This window comes from Pogoniulus pusillus, chromosome 36, assembly GCF_015220805.1.
Source record: "Pogoniulus pusillus isolate bPogPus1 chromosome 36, bPogPus1.pri, whole genome shotgun sequence".
Taxonomy (NCBI): Eukaryota; Metazoa; Chordata; class Aves; order Piciformes; family Lybiidae; genus Pogoniulus; species Pogoniulus pusillus.
Window position 1 is genome coordinate 3,769,445 of NC_087299.1, and position 17,451 is coordinate 3,786,895.

General features: G+C 55.1%; 1 protein-coding gene across 2 annotated transcripts; it reads left to right on the forward strand.

Annotated features, from left to right (window-relative positions):
• The first annotated feature begins 4,415 nt into the window (after positions 1 to 4,415).
• Positions 4,416 to 16,087, forward strand: OTUD3 (OTU deubiquitinase 3). Of its 2 annotated transcripts, XM_064171972.1 has the most exons (8): positions 4,416 to 4,619; positions 5,559 to 5,707; positions 6,715 to 6,827; positions 10,324 to 10,446; positions 10,991 to 11,116; positions 12,143 to 12,239; positions 13,369 to 13,550; positions 14,542 to 16,087. In XM_064171972.1, the coding sequence occupies exons 1-8, from the start codon at positions 4,447 to 4,449 to the stop codon at positions 14,716 to 14,718; spliced, it is 1,140 nt and encodes a 379-aa protein (XP_064028042.1). In that variant the 5' UTR covers positions 4,416 to 4,446; the 3' UTR covers positions 14,719 to 16,087. The 2 variants fall into 2 exon arrangements, with proteins under 2 accessions (XP_064028042.1, XP_064028043.1); XM_064171973.1 differs by lacking the exon at positions 10,324 to 10,446.
• The last annotated feature ends 1,364 nt before the right edge of the window (positions 16,088 to 17,451 follow it).

Here is a 17,451-nt window from a genome sequence, read left to right on the forward strand (position 1 = left end):
GGACTGGGTCAGTGTTGCCACCTGAAAACACTCAATCCTGAGCCAGTAGCCTCAAGTGCACCTGGCCACTTCAGGCTGTGTGCTGCCATGTACCAGCCTCTACCTTACCTCCAGCAGAAGGAGGTGAAACAACAGCAGTTGAGGAGGGCAGAGAGTTCAGGAAGAGTCTAATCTGATGAACTCAGTGGTGGGGGGATGAAGTGAGAAGACCTTGTTCTTTGCTGAGAAGCAGGAGGAGGTTTGTCGTAAGCAAACTCGCTGTGAGCGCTGGGGCATTCCTGCCCTGTTTCTGCTGCCGTGGCACCTTGTGGTGTCGGTGGAACTTCCAGCTGACCCCAGGTTTTAGGAGCCTGGAGGTCTTGCAAGCAGGAGCAGAAGTGGATTCAAAGTGCTGGTGACCTGCAGGGCTCCTTTAGGTTTAAAAAGAGGAGAATTTTCTATTGCAGGTCACAAACGTCTGTTAGGAAGTTAGAAAGAGGAGGTCTGGGTGAACAGAAGGCAGCCCTGCCACTTCCACAGTGCTTTAGAAGCTTCACCTTTAGTTCCTGGGGCCTTAACGACTCCAAGTCGTTAGAACAGCCTGAAACTGGCATGAAATGTTGGGAGCAGAGACCAAGAGGAGCAGCTGCTAACTTAAATATTAACTCCTAACTTAAACGTTTCAGTTTGAAACTGGGTGGGATGAATCCTGCCTCCATGTCTGTTTGCTCTGTCCTCTAGCAGAGGGTGGGGGTGAGAGCTGGTAGACAGGTGTGGCTGTTTGGCTGCAGATTTGTGTCACCAGCAAGGACAACTTGCTGCAGAGGAAGGGACACAGAGTGCAGTGTGCTTCAGAAAGGTCCTGATGCTTCTCTTGGTAGGTGGGAGAATCCAGGGGAGCAAATGTGATAGGGATGAGGGGGGCCCTCAGGAGGCTGTAGTCATGCAAGTGTGCCCTAAAAAGACCACATCTAGAGGAGTGTGTTCAGCTCTGGGGTGCCCAGTTCAGAAGGGACAAGGAAGTGCTGGAAAGAGACCTAACAGAGGCTACTGTTGGAGCTGTCTGTGAGGAGCAAAGGCTGAGAGCCCTGGGGGCTGCTGAGCCTGCAGAAGAGCAGCCCCAGAGGGGATCCAGTCAATGTTTACAAGTATCTGAAGGGTGAGTGTCAAGAAGAAGGTGCCAGGCTATTTTCAGTGGTGCCCAGTGACAGGGCAAGGGACAAGAGACACTAACTGGAACACAGAAGGTTCCACCTTAACATTAGGAGAAAATTCTTTGGTGTGAGGGTGCAGGAGGCCTGGAGCAGGCTGCCCAGAAAGGTTATGGAGTCTCCTTTTCTGGAGAGACTCCAACCCCCCCTGGCCATTGTGCTCCTGGGCAAGCTGCTGTGGGTGCCCTGCTCTAGCCAGGGGTGGGAGGGGGTGAACTGGATGATCTGCAGAGGTCCATTCCAACCCCTACCATACTCTGATTCCATGGTTGCCAGGCTGTGGTTTCAGCAGTGCAGGTCAGGCAGGCTGTGGGCTCTCCACTCAGTTTTTTACCATCCATTTTGGGTTAGAAATGTCCATTCCTTGTTGTCCTCAATTGGTGACACTGTCCAGCAGGCATCAAAGGACTTGCCCTAATTGCAGCTGGGCTTGTCCTTGGTGTCACGAGTGATGCAGGTTGTGTTTAACCTGGTTGCCTTTCACACTGCTGGGGCTAATTGCTGCTTGATTAATCATTTGCAGTCAGTTTGCTCATCCTGTTTTCCTGCTTTGACTGCGTTTGCATAGGCAAATGTGGCACTTCCATGGCCTTGTTTATGACAGGAAATGGGCAGAACACAGCAGCTGAGGCGTTTGGGAGTCAAACCCTGGCTTGGCAAAGGGCTGTGAGCATAAGAACACTTAAAACACCCAAGGAGATGCTGGTGCTGGTCCCATGAGCTTCTTGCTGTGCTCAAGCTGCATTTGAGATCGGTGTGAGCTGGGCAGGAGAAGCTTGGAGTAAAAATGGTTGTGATAGAATGGTGGAATCGTAGCATTGTTCTGGTTGGAGAAGACCTCTGAGACCACTGAGTCCAACCACCAACCCAACACCACCATGGCCACTGAACCATGTCCCCAGGTGCCATGGCCACAGGCTGAGAGACTGAGGGAGTTGGGGCTGTTCAGTCTGGAGAGGAGAAGGCTCTGAGATGACCTTATTGGGGCATTCCAGGATCTGAAGGGGGCCTATAGGAAAGCTGGGGAGGGACTCTTTAGGCTGTCAGGTAGGGATAGGACTGTGGGGAATGGAGCAAAGCTGGAAGTGGGGAGATTCAGACTGGATGTTAGGAAGAAGTTCTTCAGCATGAGGGTGGTGAGAGCCTGGGATGGGTTGCCCAGGGAGGTGGTGGAAGCCTCATCCCTGGAGGTGTTTAAGGCCAGGCTGGATGAGGCTGTGGGCAGCCTGCTCTAGTGTGAGGTGTTCCTGCCCATGGCAGGGGAGTTGGAACTGGGTGATCTTTGTGGTCCTTCCAACCTGGACTGATTCTATAATTCTGTGATTCTGTGATTCTATGATTCTATGATTCTTGACCACCTCCAGGGACGGTGACTCCACCACCTCCCTGGACAGCCTGTTCCAGTGCCTGATGTGAAGCCTCTTCCTGTATCCTGTTACCCTGTGTACATGTGAGCAAAGCAGAGGGCTGGCAATCTACAGTGCATCATCTGGTGGGGGTTAACCACAACACACCTGCTGGAGTTCCACCGCAACAGAGCCTCTGGCAGACAGTCACAATACCCACATGGCAAAGCAGGGTGAGAGAAAACAAAGTAAAGGGGCAAAATAGATATGCTGCTGGGGGCCACATGGGAGAGGGGTGAATAGAATAGAAGCGAAATCGACTCAAGCAGGTTGGAAGACACCTCCAAGATCATCCAGGCCAGCCTAGCACCCAGCCCTGCCCAACCAACCAGACCATGGCACTCAGTGCCCCAGCCAGCCTTGGCTGCAACACCTCCAGGCACACAGACTCCACCACCTCCCTGGGCAGCCCATTCCAATGCCAATCACTCTCTCTGACAACAACTTCCTAACAACATCCAGCCTCAACCTGCCCTGCCACAGCTTCAGGCTGGGTCCCCTTGTTCTGTTGCTGGCTGCCTGGCAGCAGAGCCCAACCCCACCTGGCCACAGCCTCCCTGCAGGCAGCTGCAGACAGCAATGAGCTCTGCCCTGAGCCTCCTCTTCTGCAGGCTGCACACCCCCAGCTCCCTCAGCCTCTCCTCACAGGGCTGTGCTCCAGGCCCCTCCCCAGCCTTGCTCCCCTTCTCTGGACACCTTCCAGCACCTCAACACCTCTCTTGAACGGAGGAGCCCAGAACTGGGCACAGCACTCCAGGTGTGTCCTGAGCAGTGCTGAGCAGAGGGGCACAAGGACCTCCCTTGTCCTGCTGCCCACACTGCTCCTGCTAGAACAGCAGTGTGGTGCTGGAGGACTTTAACTGGTGGCTGTGGGGAGAACGGCAGTACACAAGGACCGCAGGACACCTGCCCCACCACCATCGTGCTGTATCCCTTCGGCGTCCCGAGGTTTCCCCCAGGGAAGCCAGACACAGGCTGGCACAGTTCATTGATTGTCACTGTGGGCTCCGCTCCTGCCATCGGCCACGTCCCCATGGTGCCACCTGCGGGCAGCTCATCTCCTCATCGTCCCTCGCCCCAGCTCGTTCGGTGTCGGAGCAGCAGGGAGCAGCAGGCTGGTGCCAAAGCAGGCACACGCTGGAGTGAACTGGGGAAGGAGAGCAGCGCCCAGCTCCTGAGGGCAGCTGTGCGGGGGCAGCGCCGGGGCTCCAGCCTTGGCCCTGAGGAACAGGAGGCCAACTAGCAAAAGCAGCTAAGGACACGTGGAACCTGACAGATGGGGAAGCCTTCGGGGCCAACACTCGGCACTGATGGTGCTTGGCACCCCGGCCCCCTCCCCGGCCCCTTCCCCACGGCTCGCCCTTCTCCCAGCCGCTGCTGGCGCTTGGCGGCAGCCTCCTTCCCTTGGCAGCGCCCAGTGCCTTTCACCCCACAGCTCCCCCAGCCTCGGGTCCCACTCCCAGCACTCCGCTTCCCGCCCTCCCTTTCCTCCCCCGGAGGCGGCTGCGGGGCAGCAGGGAGCCGCTCCGGCCGCTCTCGCCCTCGCTGCCCCGGCGGCCCGGGAGCCGCTCCGGCCGCTCTCGCCCTCGCTGCTGAGGCGGCCCGGGAGCCGCTCTGGCCGCGCCGCCCTCGCTGTTCCGGCGGCCCGGGAGCCGCTCTCGCTCTCGCTGCTGAGGCGCCCCGGGAGCCGCTCCGGCCGCTCTCGCCCTCGCTGCCCCGGCGGCCCGGGAGCCGCTCCGGCCGCTCTCGCCCTCGCTGCTCCGGCGGTCCGGGAGCCGCTCCGGCCGCGCCGCCCTCGCTGCTGAGGCGGCCCGGGGGCGGCGGCGCAGGCGCGCTGGCTCCCGCCGGGGATGTCCCGCAAGCCGGCGGCTAAGGCCCGGCCGGCGGCTGCCGGAGCCAGGAAAGCGCGGCGGACCCGGCAGGCCCCGGCCGGGCAGGCTCCGAACTCCGCACCGGGCGGTGGAGGCCTCGCCAGGCAGCTCCGGGCCCTCGGCCTCAAGCTGCGGGAGGTACCGGGCGATGGGTGAGCGCCGCGGCCGCTCTGCCGGTGCCCCTGGGGCCGGCGTTCCCCTGGGCCTGCTGCTGCCGGGAGCTCGGGGGTTTCTCCTCGCCGGGGTGATGAGGAGCCTGCGGCCCCGGGGGGTGCTGAGGGCTCTCTGCTCAGGGTTGAGTGGAAGCTCTGCTCTGCAGGAGTGGCAGCTGCAGCCCCCTACCCCACCGGGATCGGGGGGTCCTGCTCTGCGAGAGCCCGGGGACTGCAGGCTCCCTCGGCACGGCACCTGCTGGGCTGAGGCCTCGGCTGGCCCTGGCCCCGCTCCCCAGAGGAGCTGGGGGCTCCCTTGGCCTGTCACCAGCTGTTCTGAATCCTCAGCTGGTCCTGCCCTTGATCCCCAGCAGGGATGAATGCTCCCTGGCCTGTCACCCGCTGGTGTGAGGGCTCCCTTGGTGTTTCAGCTGCTGGCCTGAGGTCCCTGCTAGGCCTGGACTTGATCCCCAGGGGGGATAAGGGCTCATTTGGCTTGTCCCCTGCTGATGTGAGGGCTCTGCTAGTTCTGGTCCTGATGCCCAGAGGCGTTGAGGGCTCCACTGCCCAGCAGAGCAGAGGAGGGTCCCTAAGTCTGGGGGGAAAGGGTCATTGGAGATGCCTGCTGAGAGCTGCTGAGCAGGTCACTGCGCTCTCTTTCGTTGCACTGTGTCCTTTGCCTTGGTGTCAGTTCAAGGCAGCCTGGCCCAGTGCTCTCACTGCCCTTAACTCACCCTGTTTGGGGCTGATGACATTTGCCCCAACCCTTATGTTGTCACCAGCAGTTCTCCTCGTCCCAGCAGGCACAGAGAACAGTTTCCCTCGGGTTCACTCTTTTCCTCTCCCGTTGCTGTGGTGTTCTTTTCTGATCACTGATTTCCATCTTCTGCCTGTTAGCTCTGTTTCAGACCCACTCACCTGTGGTTTCTCTGCCCCCAGCAATTGCTTGTTTCGAGCCCTGGGTGACCAGCTGGAGGGACACTCAAGGAACCACCTCAGGCACCGCCAGGAAACAGTGGATTACATGATCAAGCAGCGGGAGGACTTTGAGCCTTTTGTGGAGGACGATGTGCCCTTTGACAAGCATGGTATGGTCTCTGTAGGGCACTGCTGAGAGGGGTTACTGTGGGACATGGCTGGGTTAATGGCTGGACCTGGGGGGTTGAGAGCAGCTCTGCAGGCAAGGCCTTGGGAGTGCTGCTGGGTGAGAAGCTGGGCAGCAGCCAGCAGTGGGCACTGACAGCCCAGAAGGTCAAGGGCAACCTGGGCTGAATGCAAAGCAGAGTGAGCAGAGATGGAGAGAGGGGATCCTGCCTCTCTGCTCGGCTCTGTGGGACCTCACCTGCAATGCAGTGCCCAGCTCTGGGGCACAAGAGAGATCTGGAACTGTTGGAGGGGGGCCAGAGGAGGCCACAAAGATGATCAGAGCACTGGGGAACCTCTGCTGTGGGGACAGGCTGGGAGAGTTGGGGCTGTTCAGCTTGGAGAAACTAAGGCTCCAGGGAGACCTTAGAGCTGCATTTCAGTATCTGAAGGGGACCTCCAGGCAGACTGGAGAGGGACTGTTCAGAAGGGCCTGTGGGGATAGGACAAGGAGCAATGGTTTCAAACTGGAGCAGAGCATACCGAGGTTGGACATCAGGAGGAAGTTCTGTGCAGTGGTGAGACACTGGCACAGGTTGCCCAGGGAGGCTGTGGATGCCCCCTCCCTGGAGCTGTTCAAGGCCAGGTTGGATGAGTCCTTGAGCAACCTGGGCTAGTGGAGTGTCCCTCCCCATCTTTAAGGTCCCTTCCAACCCAAAGCATTCCATGCTTCTGTGACCTTACCAAGTGCCATTCAGGTGACACGTGAGACCTGTTTGGTCGCTCACTGCATGGCACTCTTCCTTCTGAGCTCATCCAGAGCTGACAGCTTGGCACAGTCTAAGGCTGTGCTGGGTGTTTCAGAGGTTAACTCCTGCTGCTGCCAAACTCTTGCCTCAGCAGAGACTGTTTCACAGCTGGCATTTCCTTTCTTGGGCTTGTGCTGAGTTTCTTCTCTCCATCCCTCCTTTTGCAAGTTTCCAACTCTTGTGAATGTTTCTTTTCCCTTTAGTCACCAACCTGGCAAAGCCTGGTACCTTTGCTGGCAACGATGCTATTGTGGCCTTTGCAAGGAACAATCAAATGAATGTGGTTATTCATCAGCTCAATGCTCCACTCTGGCAGGTGAGACCCCAAACTTCAACATTTTGTCCTGAGTTGTAGCTGGTGAAGCTTCCTGATCTGTTAAAGAGAGCAGGCAGCAGCTGTAGCTGCCTGGGCAAAGAACTGAGTTTGCTCTTTCAGCCTTTGAGGGGGAAATGCTCCAGATTGGAGCCAGGAGGAGAAAGAAAACAAGGAATGCCTGAAAGGTGAGCAGGTGGAGAGAGAGCAGCATGGTTTGGGTTGGGTTCTGGCTACTGGCTTCACTTGTGTGATTTGAATGGTTTTACATTGCTCCAGGGAGACCTTAGAGCTGCTTTCCAGTACCTGCAGGGGGCTACAGGAAAGCTGGGGGGGGACTTTTGACAAGGGATGGGAGTGGCTGGAAGGGACAATGGCTTTGAGCTGGGGTAGGAGATTGAGACTGGAGATGAGGAAGAAATTCTTCAGAGGGAGGATGGGGAGACACTGGAACACATTGCCAAGCAGTTTGTGGCTGCCCCCGCCCTGGAGGTGTTCAAGACCAGGTTGGATGAGGCCTTGAGCAACCTGGGCTAGTGGAAGGTGTCCCTACCTATGGCAGGAGGGTTGAAACTGGATGATCTTTAAGGTCCCTTTCAACCCAACCCATTCTATGATATCTCTCTCCTGAAGGTGAGGTTATGCATGGAGAGAAGGCTCCAAAGGCATCTCTCTGTGGGCTTTTTAGGGCTTGGGATGCCCTTTACCTTTTGTGATGGTGACAATGAATGTAGAGCTTCAAGTTAGCTCAGATGTAGAGGTTATTTTATTGCCTTTCTGGCAACAAAATTACTTCTCACCTTTTGTTCAGTGTTTTTTGCTTACTTTTAGCTGCAGGTAGCTTTTGTTGACAGTTCCAATGGGCTGTGGGAAGAGGACTGGATGATCTTGGAGGTCTCTTCCAACCTGGTTTATTCTATGATTCTATGACACCAAAAGGCTTTGCTGCTGAGAGCTAAATTGGCTCATTTTCAGTGTAATCTTCCAAGAGCTTTGGGATTTGTTAGATATCATTTAGGCTGTGGATGAAAATAAGTCTTGCTGAGTTCCAGCATTGAGTAACTTAATAGGAGACAAGGTAGGAGTTAAGTAGAAGCAAGTGTTAGGCTGGAACTCAAAGGTGAGCAGCAGCCTGTGCTGGGCACTGCTGAGGACACGCCTTGAGCTCTGGGTTCAGTTTTGGGCTCCTTGCTTCAAGAGGGACATGGAGGGGCTGGAGCAGGTTCAGAGAAGGGCAACAAAGGTGGTGAAGGGTCTGGAGAGCAGGACTGGGGAGGAGCAGCTGGGGGTGTGCAGCCTGGAGAAAAGGAGGCTGAGGGAAGACCTGACTCTCTGCAGCTCCCTGAATGGAGGCTGGAGCTGTATGGGAGTTGGTCTCTTCTGCCTAGTGTCAGGTGATAAAGTGAAAGGAAATGACCTGAAAATGTGTCAGGGGAGGTTTAGGGTAGAGATTAAAATAAATCTCTTCCCTGGAAGGTTTTTCAAAGACTGGAGCAGGCTGCCCAGGGAGGTGGCTGAATCCCCATCCCTGGAGGTCTTTCAAACCACAGAGCTGTGGTGCTGAGGGCCATGGTTCAGCCCCAGCCTTGGCAGAGCTGGACTGGGTGAGCTTAAAGGGCTTTTCCAACCCAAATGATTCTCTGACTCCATGATACTAAGAGTAGAAGAGATGAATGGAGACTGTGTTGTGAACTCTGCAGCCATCAGTGGCACCCAAGCCACAGAGGTGGTGGACAGAGGTGCTTGGGTCTAAGTTCTGGGAGCTGGGATAAGCTGAGTCAAAAGACGCAAAAGGATTGGGAAACTGTGGGGCCCTGCAGACAGAGTTTCTTGTCCTTGGCTTCTCTGACGTCTTCCCTAGCAGAGCTGTCAGATCTTTGACCTCTGACTCAGCAGGTGAGCCCAGGGGATCTGCCATCCCAGGGTGATTTTGTGCATTCCCTGCAAAGCTGGAGCGCTGGAGGCTCTCAGCCAACGCTCTGAGCCGAGGGTGCTCGGGGTCAGAAGGGTTCTTGCATAAGCTCAGGTAGTACTCAGAGCAGGAATTTTCTGTGGCAGCTGCTGGGCTCAGTGCTGACAAAGCAAGGGAATAGTTGGTTGGTAACAGGGCTCCTGAGCAGTGGAGTTCATGCATCCTCCTGGGTTGGCTTTGCTTCTGTGAAGGAGGAGGACTTGAGGGCGCTGGGTGATCAGGCTCACAGTATATTAGGGGTTGCAAGGCACCCAAGGAGATCACTGAGTCCAACCTCCCTGCCAGAGCAGGACCACACAATCTAGCACAGATCACAGAGGGGCACATCCAGACAGGCCTTGAAAGGCTCCAGAGAAGGAGACTCCACAGCCTCTCTGGGCAGCCTGTGCCAGTGCTCTGAGGCCCTTCCAGTCAAGAAGTTCCCCTTTATGTAGAGCTGGAAGCTCAAGAGGAGTTGGCAATGTGCTCTCATAGCCCAGACACAATCCTGACCTGGGCAGTGTGGGCAGCAGGGGCAGGAGGGGATTATGCTCCTCTGCTGGGCTCTGCTGAGATCTCCCCTGCAGTGCTGGGATCTGCTCTGGAGTTCTCAGCTCAGACAGGGTCCTGTTGGAGCAGAGCCAGAGGAGGCCACTGCAGTGCTGGCAGGGCAGGAAGACCTCTGCTGTGAGGCCAGGCTGGGAGAGTTGAGGTTTTTTAGCCTGGAGAAGGCATCAGGGAGACCTCAGAGCAACCTGCCAGGATTTGAAGGGGGCTGCAGGAGAGCTGGGGAGGGACTTTTTCCAAGGGCATGGAGGGACAGTACAAGGGATGATGGCTTCAAACTGAAAGTAGCTGGACTGAGATCAGACATGAGGAAGAAATTCTTCCCCATGAGGGTGGTGAGGCACTGGAACAGGTTGCCCAGAGAAGTTGTGGAAGCTCCAAGCATGGAAGTGTTCCAAGCTAGGCTGGATGAGGCTTTGAGCAACCTGGTCTAGTGGAAGGTGTCCCTTCCCATGAATTGGAACTGGCTGATCTTAAAGGTCCCTTTTAACCCAACTCATTCCAGGATTCTCTTTTCTTTTAAGAGCATGACACACCACTGTCAACTGGTTTAGCATCTTGTTCCAGCTGCAGAACAAAACCTCCTCTGGGTAACTGTTTCCACTCTTGAACAGATTCTTTTTTCCTTCATGTTTGAAGGCCAGAAGGCACTGCCTGCTCAGTGCCTCTGCAGCTGGCTCTGGCGAGATGAGCTGAAAACCAGCAGCTCCTGTGGAAAGTCTGAAACCAACTTTGAGCCTTCCACTGAGACCATTTCATTCCAGGTTCTGTTGGAGGTGATGCAACTGACCCAGCCTCTTCTGTCTGCTTTATCCTGGAGGCAGAAGCTCTGTCGCTGCTGCAGGTGCATCTGCTCAACATTGTTCTCTTTCAGGATGCTTCAGTTCTTTGCTTCCCATCACAAAGTTGATCACTGCTTCAGCAAAAGCAGTGCTGAAGCTGAGTCCAAATCCTCATTTGCTCTTTGCTTCCTCCCCTTAGATTCGAGGCACAGCCAAGAGCAATGTGAGGGAGCTGCACATTGCCTATCGTGATGGAGAGCACTATGACAGTGTGAGGAGGATCAATGATGACTCTGAAGCTCCAGCAAACCTTCAGATGGAGGTTGGTTGTGACAGGATGACCTGAGTCACCTCTGGCTGATAAGTCAAACAGATGAGTGAGTCACAGAATCATACAATCAGCCAGGTTGGAAGAGACCTCCAAGCTCATCCAGTCCAACCTAACACCCAGCCCTAGCCAGTCAACTGGACCAGTGCTGCCAGATGATTTCCTTCCATTGGGATCCAGAGGAGTTTGGTCCCTGTGGATAGAAGAGCCCCAGGGCTGCCTTAATTAATGCTGTTTGCCCTTTTGAGACAGGCTGGGAAGTGTCTGAATCCCTGCCAATCAGTCCCAAAGCTGACACTGTGGCTGTCATGAAGCAACTCCTCACCCATGCACTTTGAGTTCAGAATCAAAGGGGGAGGGAGGAAAGAGCTGGAAAAGCAGCAGCTGGGTATGAGAGTCCTCTTCCTACCTCAATTTTCAATCCTAGTCCAATGTCAAATTCAGCTGAGGATGATGTCAGTTGGGGGTTTCTTTGGATACAGAGGATGAAATTCTTGCCTGGCTGTGTGTGACCTGCTGGGCTTGGCTTTGCTTGCAGATGCTTCCCAAAAATGATCCCAATAAGGAGGAGGAAGTGAAAGCCCAGAGGGGTGACTCTGAAGAGGAGACTGAAGGTGAAATGGAAGATGCAATACAAAAAGTCTGTAATGCAACAGGGTGTTCAGTAAGTACTGAGGAGCCTGCTTGGGCTTAAAACCTTCCTGGGACAAGGGAAAAGTTCCAAACAATACCAATCTTGGATCATTTCAGCACCAGGAGCACAAATCAGGATGGTTTTCATCCCAGGCCCAGGTGAAGCAGGCGTTCTGAGGGGATGCCTAAGAATCTGGGAAGATCATAGAATGGTTTAGGTTGGAAGGGACCTCAAAGTTCAGCCAGTTCCAGCCCCCTGCCATAGGCAGGGACACCTCCCACTAGAACAGGTCACTCAAGGCCTCATCCAACCTGGTCCTGAACACCTTCAGGGAGGTGTTCTTTGATCACATTGGGTGATTCTGTGCTCCACAATCTCCCTGGGCAACCTGTGCCAGTGTCTCACCACCCTCACTGCAGAGAACTTCTTCCTAACATCCAGTTTCAATCTCCTCTCTGCCAGTTCAAACCCATTCCTCCTTCTCTCATTAACAGACCTTGTCAATAGTCTCTCCCCAGCCCTCCTGGAGCCCCCTTCAGATACTGCAAGGCCACTCCAAGGTTTCCTTGAAGCTTTCTGTTCTCCAGGCTGCAGAGACACAACTCTCTCAGCCTGTCCCCATAGCAGAGCTGCTGCAGCCCTCTGAGCATCTTGGTGGCCTCCTCTGCACTGGCTCCACCAGTTCCATGTCCTTCTTGTGTTGCAATCTCTCTGAAAAGTGACTTTGAAACAAATCCTGTAATTTGAAATGATCTGAGGATCCCAAATGACTCCTTTTGGACTGCTCCACTCCAAGGAGGACATTGAGATGCTGGAGTGAGTCCAGAGAAAGGCAACGAAGATGGTGAAGGGTCTGGAGAACAGAGCTGGGGAGCAGCAGGTGAGGGGACTGGGGATGTTCAGCATGGAGAAAAGGAGGCTGAGGGGAGTCCTGGTTCTTCACAACTGCCTGGAAGGAGGTTGGAGCCAGGTGGGGGTTGGTCTGTTCTGCCTTTCCAACCTAAACTGTGATCCTGGGAGTTGAACTCTCCTTAGTGCTGTCTCTCTCATGGACAGGACATGGACTTGGTCAGACGGGTTCTGGAAGAGGAAGACTACAATGTACAGTCTGCAGTCTTTGCCATCTTGCAAGTGAATGAAGTGGACAGAATGGGTGAGTAGATGGAGGCTGGCACCTAGAAGGATGCCTGATGTTGGCTGCAGGCAGCAGTTCAATGAGGACAGCAGAATTTGAAGCTTGCTGTCAACAGTGCTGCTGCTTCAGCCCTTCTGTGCTCAGGGTTGTTGTTAGTGAGGACAGATTCCAGCCAGCCTCCAAAAACCCACCAGAGGTTCTGGAGGAAAGAACTGGCTGGTGGTGAGACAGCCTCTGGGTGGAGTGTGTTCATAGAATCAAACAGGTTGGCAGAGAGCTCCAAGCTCAGCCAGCCCAACCTAGCACCCAGCCCTGTCCAACCGACCACACCATGGCACTCAGTGCCCCAGCCAGCCTTGGCTGCAACACCTCCAGGCACACAGACTCCACCACCTCCCTGGGCAGCCCATTCCAATGCCAATCACTCTCTGGGAACAACTTCCTAACAACATCCAGCCTAGACCTGCCCTGCCACAGCTTCAGGCTGTGTCCCCTTCTTCTGTTGCTGGGAGCCTGGCAGCAGAGCCCAACCCCACCTGGCTACAGCCTCCCTTCAGGTAGTTGCAGACAGCAATGAGCTCTGCCCTCAGCCTCCTCTTCTGCAGGCTGCACCCCCTCCAGCTCCCACAGCCTCTCCTCACAGGGCTGTGCTCCAGGCCCCTCCCCAGCCTTGCTGCCCTTCTCTGGACACCTCCCAGCACCTCAACATCTCTCTTGAATGGAGGAGCCCAGAACTGGACACAGCACTCCAGGTGTGTCCTGAGCAGTGCTGAGCACAGGGGCAGAAGAACCTCCCTTGTCCTGCTGCCCACACTGCTCCTGAGCCAGCCCAGGATGCCATTGGCTCTGCTGCCCACCTGGGCACTGCTGCCTCCTCTGCAGCTCCTCTCTCCCAGCACCCCCAGCTGCCTCTCTGCCTGGCTGCTCTCAGCCACTCTGGCCCCAACCTGTAGCTGCTTGGGGTTGTTGTGGCCAAAGTGCAGAACCCTGCCCTTGGCCTTGTTCAGTCTCATCCCATGGCCTCTGCCCACCCATCCAGCCTGGCCAGGTCCCTCTGCAGGGCTCTCCTACCCTCCAACAGCTCCACAGCTGCTCCTAGCTTGGTGTCATCTGCAAACTTACTGATGCTGGACTCTGTTGTTGGTAGGTGCTGAGGAGCAGCCTGGCCCCCAGAGCACAGCTGAAGAGTTGTGTGGCAGAGCACTGCAAAAGGAAACTGGGAGTGGTTCCAGGATCCCTGGAAATCAGAGCCTGCACCCAGGTGAAACTGAAGACAGCAAAGGACAGCCTAGGTCTGATGAAGAGGAGCGAGCTGGCAGAAACCCCAAGGTGTGTGAGGGTGGCTTGGCAGGAGGTTCCACAGCCTGCAGCAGGAGTTGCTCAACCACCAACTGCCTTCTGCCTGGAATTCAAGAGAGCTGCTGCTGCTTACCGGATGTGGATGCTGCCACAGCTGTGACTTCTCCAGTGTAAACATTTCACAGTGACAGGTGGCACTGCTCCCAGAAGCACACTCAACAAACTCCTGACAGCTTGTTTGCAGTGAGCATTCTCTGGCAGCTGCTTGGCTATCTGCTGCTCTGCTTTCCGGCGTGGTGGTGGCCAAGAGGTTCACTATGAGCCAACAGTTTGATCTCAGGGCCAAGCAGGGCAGTGGTGTCCTAGGGGTGCATCAAGAAGAGGGTGGCCAGCAGTTTGAGCGAGGTTCTTCTCCTCTGGTCTGCCCTAGTGAGGCTTTATCTGAAGGACTGGATCCAGTTCTGGGCTCCCCAGTTCAAGAGAGCCAGGAAACTGCTGGAGAGAGTCCAGTGGAGGCTCCAAAGATGCTGAGGGGCCTGGAGCAGCTCTGTAAGGAGGAGAATCTGAGAGCCCTGGGGCTGTTGAGCCTGCAGAAGAGCAGCCCCAGAAGGGATCTGAGCAATGCTCAGCAAGAGCTAAAGTTGCTGTGTGGGGAAAGAGGCTGCGGCCAGACTCTTGTCAGTGATGCCCAGGGACAGAAGAAAGGGCAATGGGCACAAAGTGGAGATTCCATCTGAATGGGAGGAGAAATTTCTTTGTTGTGAGGGTGCTGGAGGCCTGGAGCAGGCTGCCCAGAGAGGTTGTGGAGTCTCCTTCTCTGTAGAGATTCCAACCCCCCCTGGCTATTGTGATCGTGGGCAAGCTGCTGTGGCTGCCCTGCTTTAGCAGAGGGGTTGGACTGGATGTTCTCCAAAGATCACTTCCAAGCCCAGCATGCTGGGATTCAGGGACTCTGTGTTGGCTTTCCCCAGCTGAGCAGAAGCTGTGTTTTCCAGTCTGTGTTTTCATCCCTTCCCCTCAGGTATCTAAAAAACAGAAGAAGGAGCAGCAGCGGCTGGAGAAGAAGAAACGTCAGGAGGAGAGGCACCGCCAGAAGGTCTTGGCCACCAAGAGCAACTGTGCAGACAGCAGCAGGAGAGAGACAGACTCCACCAACCATGTCACCTTGGTGAAGGCCATGGCAGCTCTAAACATATGACTGAATGTGTTCTGGGTGCCCTGGTGAGAAAAGCAAATAAAGCTGATGGAGCCAGAGCTGCCCTTGAGCACCTTCCCAAGCACCCATTGTTACCTGCAGATCCCTTTGAGCTCTCTGAGCACAGGCTGAACTTCCTGGTTCTTCACTTGGGGGTGTGTGTGGGGGGGAACAATTGCTCTGTGCTCCTGCCTTGACCTCTGTGTCAGAAGAGTTGTTTGAACTTCACAGAAAGTAGAGACTTGGGTTTATGGCTTTGGAGTCAGGGGAAGGTGAGAATCTGTTCTTCACACAGCAGGCTCGGGTTTGCTTTGACATCTCTTGATGTGCCCAGATGATATTAAGAGCTTACCTCAACTTTTGGGCTTGGCTGTGCTTGGAGGAGCTTTGTTTTTACCCTGCTGAGAAATTCTTACCTCAGGAATGTGTTGGTTGGTTTGGTTTTGTCTTTTCCCTTCCTGTTTAACTGCAGATAAAGTGAGCAAATCCCAGAATCCTTTCCACAGTCCAAGTGTGGCAGCCAGCACTGTGTCCAAAGGGACATTCCTCATTGCTGCCCGTGCAGGAATGCTGGGATCAGTTTAGATCTGCTCAGTGGTGTTGCACTGAGCTGTTTCAGGTGAGAGCAGAGAATTGCCTTGCCCATGCTTCTGGCTGAACTTGAAGCCAAGCTCCTTAGCTGGCTGTTGAGACCTGAAAGGGGAAGGAATAAATCATCCTAGTGGACTCATAGCACCAACCTGGTGCAGCCTCAGGAGCTTGTCAAACATGGCATGAGCAGCCAGGAGACTTCCACGGAGTGCTGTGATGTGGACAGCTGGAATCTCACCTCCTTTGCCATGCTCTGAAGCTTCTGAGCTGCTCCAGAACATTCCTCCAGGCCAAGAACTTGACACTTCATTAGCCTCAATGAAATTGGTGCAGCCAAGGGATCAGGAATCCCTGGAACAAGGTTTCCAAGTAGTGATGATGAGTGGGAAGCCTGCCTGCTTTATTCCATCAATCAAGCAGGATTTGTTCCTATGAAATTCCTCATCCTGAAGGTCACCAAGTACTGCAAAATCAACAGCTTGGGGCCTGGGATGCTTCCCACCACGGGACTGGGAATTTGGACTGGGGTAAGGACTCTGGGATTAGGCCCTCAATGTTTTTGGCTTCACTCAGGGTTTTGGACTTGGCTCAAGCACTTAGCTTGAGGAAAGCACAATGCACTTGCACAAGAGATAAGAGGAGACACCTCCTCAGCCAGGGCAGGGGTGAAATGGGTTGGTTGAGAGGCAAGAAGGTTGCTTTTGAACAAATTCTCTGTGTTCTTGGAAGTTTCCAAAGCAGCATGGAAATAAAAAGGCCTTTTTTTTTTGGGCTGACCTGCCCAGGTCTGAGTTAGAGCTTCTTCATGCTACTGCTTAGCAAAGACAGGAGCTGCAAGTGGAGGTGTTTCACTTGAGCTTAAGGCAAAACTTCTTCACTTTGAGGGTGCTGGAGCCCTGGAGCAGGCTGCCCTGAGAGCCTGTGGAGTCTCCTTCTCTGGAGACTTTCAAGAGCCATCTGGATGTGTTCCTGTGTGACCTGCCCTGGGTGATCCTACTCTGGCAGGGGGGAAAATAAACCCAAAGATCCCCAGGGGTCCTTCCCAACCCCTAACCTGTCATTCTGTGGTTCTCTGTGTGTCTTTTCTAGGGAATCCCTGAGCAACATTCCTCAGGGAGGAATTCTTTTGTGCAAAGAATTTTGCTTTCTCTACAGGTCATGGAGTTTTTGCTTGGGAGAGGCAAGAGAGCAGGAAACAAGAGCAGAGGAAGATGATTACAGCTCCTGTTTGTTCTTCAGTGGACCTCACTGTGCTTAGTGATGTGTGCTTGGAGGGCAACGAGCACAGCACCTTCCTGGGATTTCAACCCCAGGCATTGGGGGCAGAGTGGCTGGAAACTGCTCAGCAAAGAAAGACCTTGGTCAACAGGCAGCTGAAATGAGCCAGAGTGTGCCCAAGTGACCAAGAAAGCCACCAGCAGCCTGGCCTGGCTTAGCAGTGGTGTGGCCAGCAGGAGCAGGGCAGTGATTGTGTCCCTCTACTGGACACTGGTGAGGCCACACCTTGAGCACTGGGCTCAGTTTGGGGCTCCAAGGACACCAAAGGGCTGCAGTGTGTCCAGAGAAAGTCAGTGAAGCTGGGCTGGAGAGCAGGGCTGGGGAGGAGCAGCTGAGGGACCTGGGGGTGTTCAGCCTGGAGAAGAGGAGGCTGAGGGGAGACCTTCTGTGTGCTCACCTCCTGCCTTCAACCACAGCCTGAAGCTCTCTGGAGCTGTTGTCTGCCTGCTAAGCTGTGTGCTCAGCTCCTGCCTTCAACCACAGCCTGAACTCCTCCTGGAGCTGTAGTCTGCCTGCTAAGCTGTGTGCTCAGCTCCTGCCTTTCACCACAGCCTGAAGCTCTCTGGAGCTGTAGTCTGCCTGCTAAGCTGTGTGCTCAGCTCCTGCCTTTCACCACAGCCTGAAGCTCTCTGGAGCTGTTGTCTGCCTGCTAAGCTGTGTGCTCAGCTCCTGCCTTTCACCACAGCCTGAAGCTCTCTGGAGCTGTTGTCTGCCTGCTAAGCTGTGTGCTCACCTCCTGCCTTCAACCACAGCCTGAAGCTCTCTGGAGCTGTTGTCTGCCTGCTAAGCTGTGTGCTCAGCTCCTGCCTTTCACCACAGCCTGAAGCTCTCTGGAGCTGTTGTCTGCCTGCTAAGCTGTGTGCTCAC

Coding starts and splice junctions, on each gene's coding strand:
- OTUD3 (XM_064171972.1), top strand. CDS start 4,447: ATGTCCCGCAAGCCGGCGGCTAAGGCCCGGCCGGCGGCTGCCGGAGCC. Junction 4,620..5,558: donor CGGGAGGTACCGGGCGATGG/GTGAGCGCCGCG, acceptor CTCTGCCCCCAG/CAATTGCTTGTTTCGAGCCC. Junction 13,551..14,541: donor GAGCTGGCAGAAACCCCAAG/GTGTGTGAGGGT, acceptor CCTTCCCCTCAG/GTATCTAAAAAACAGAAGAA.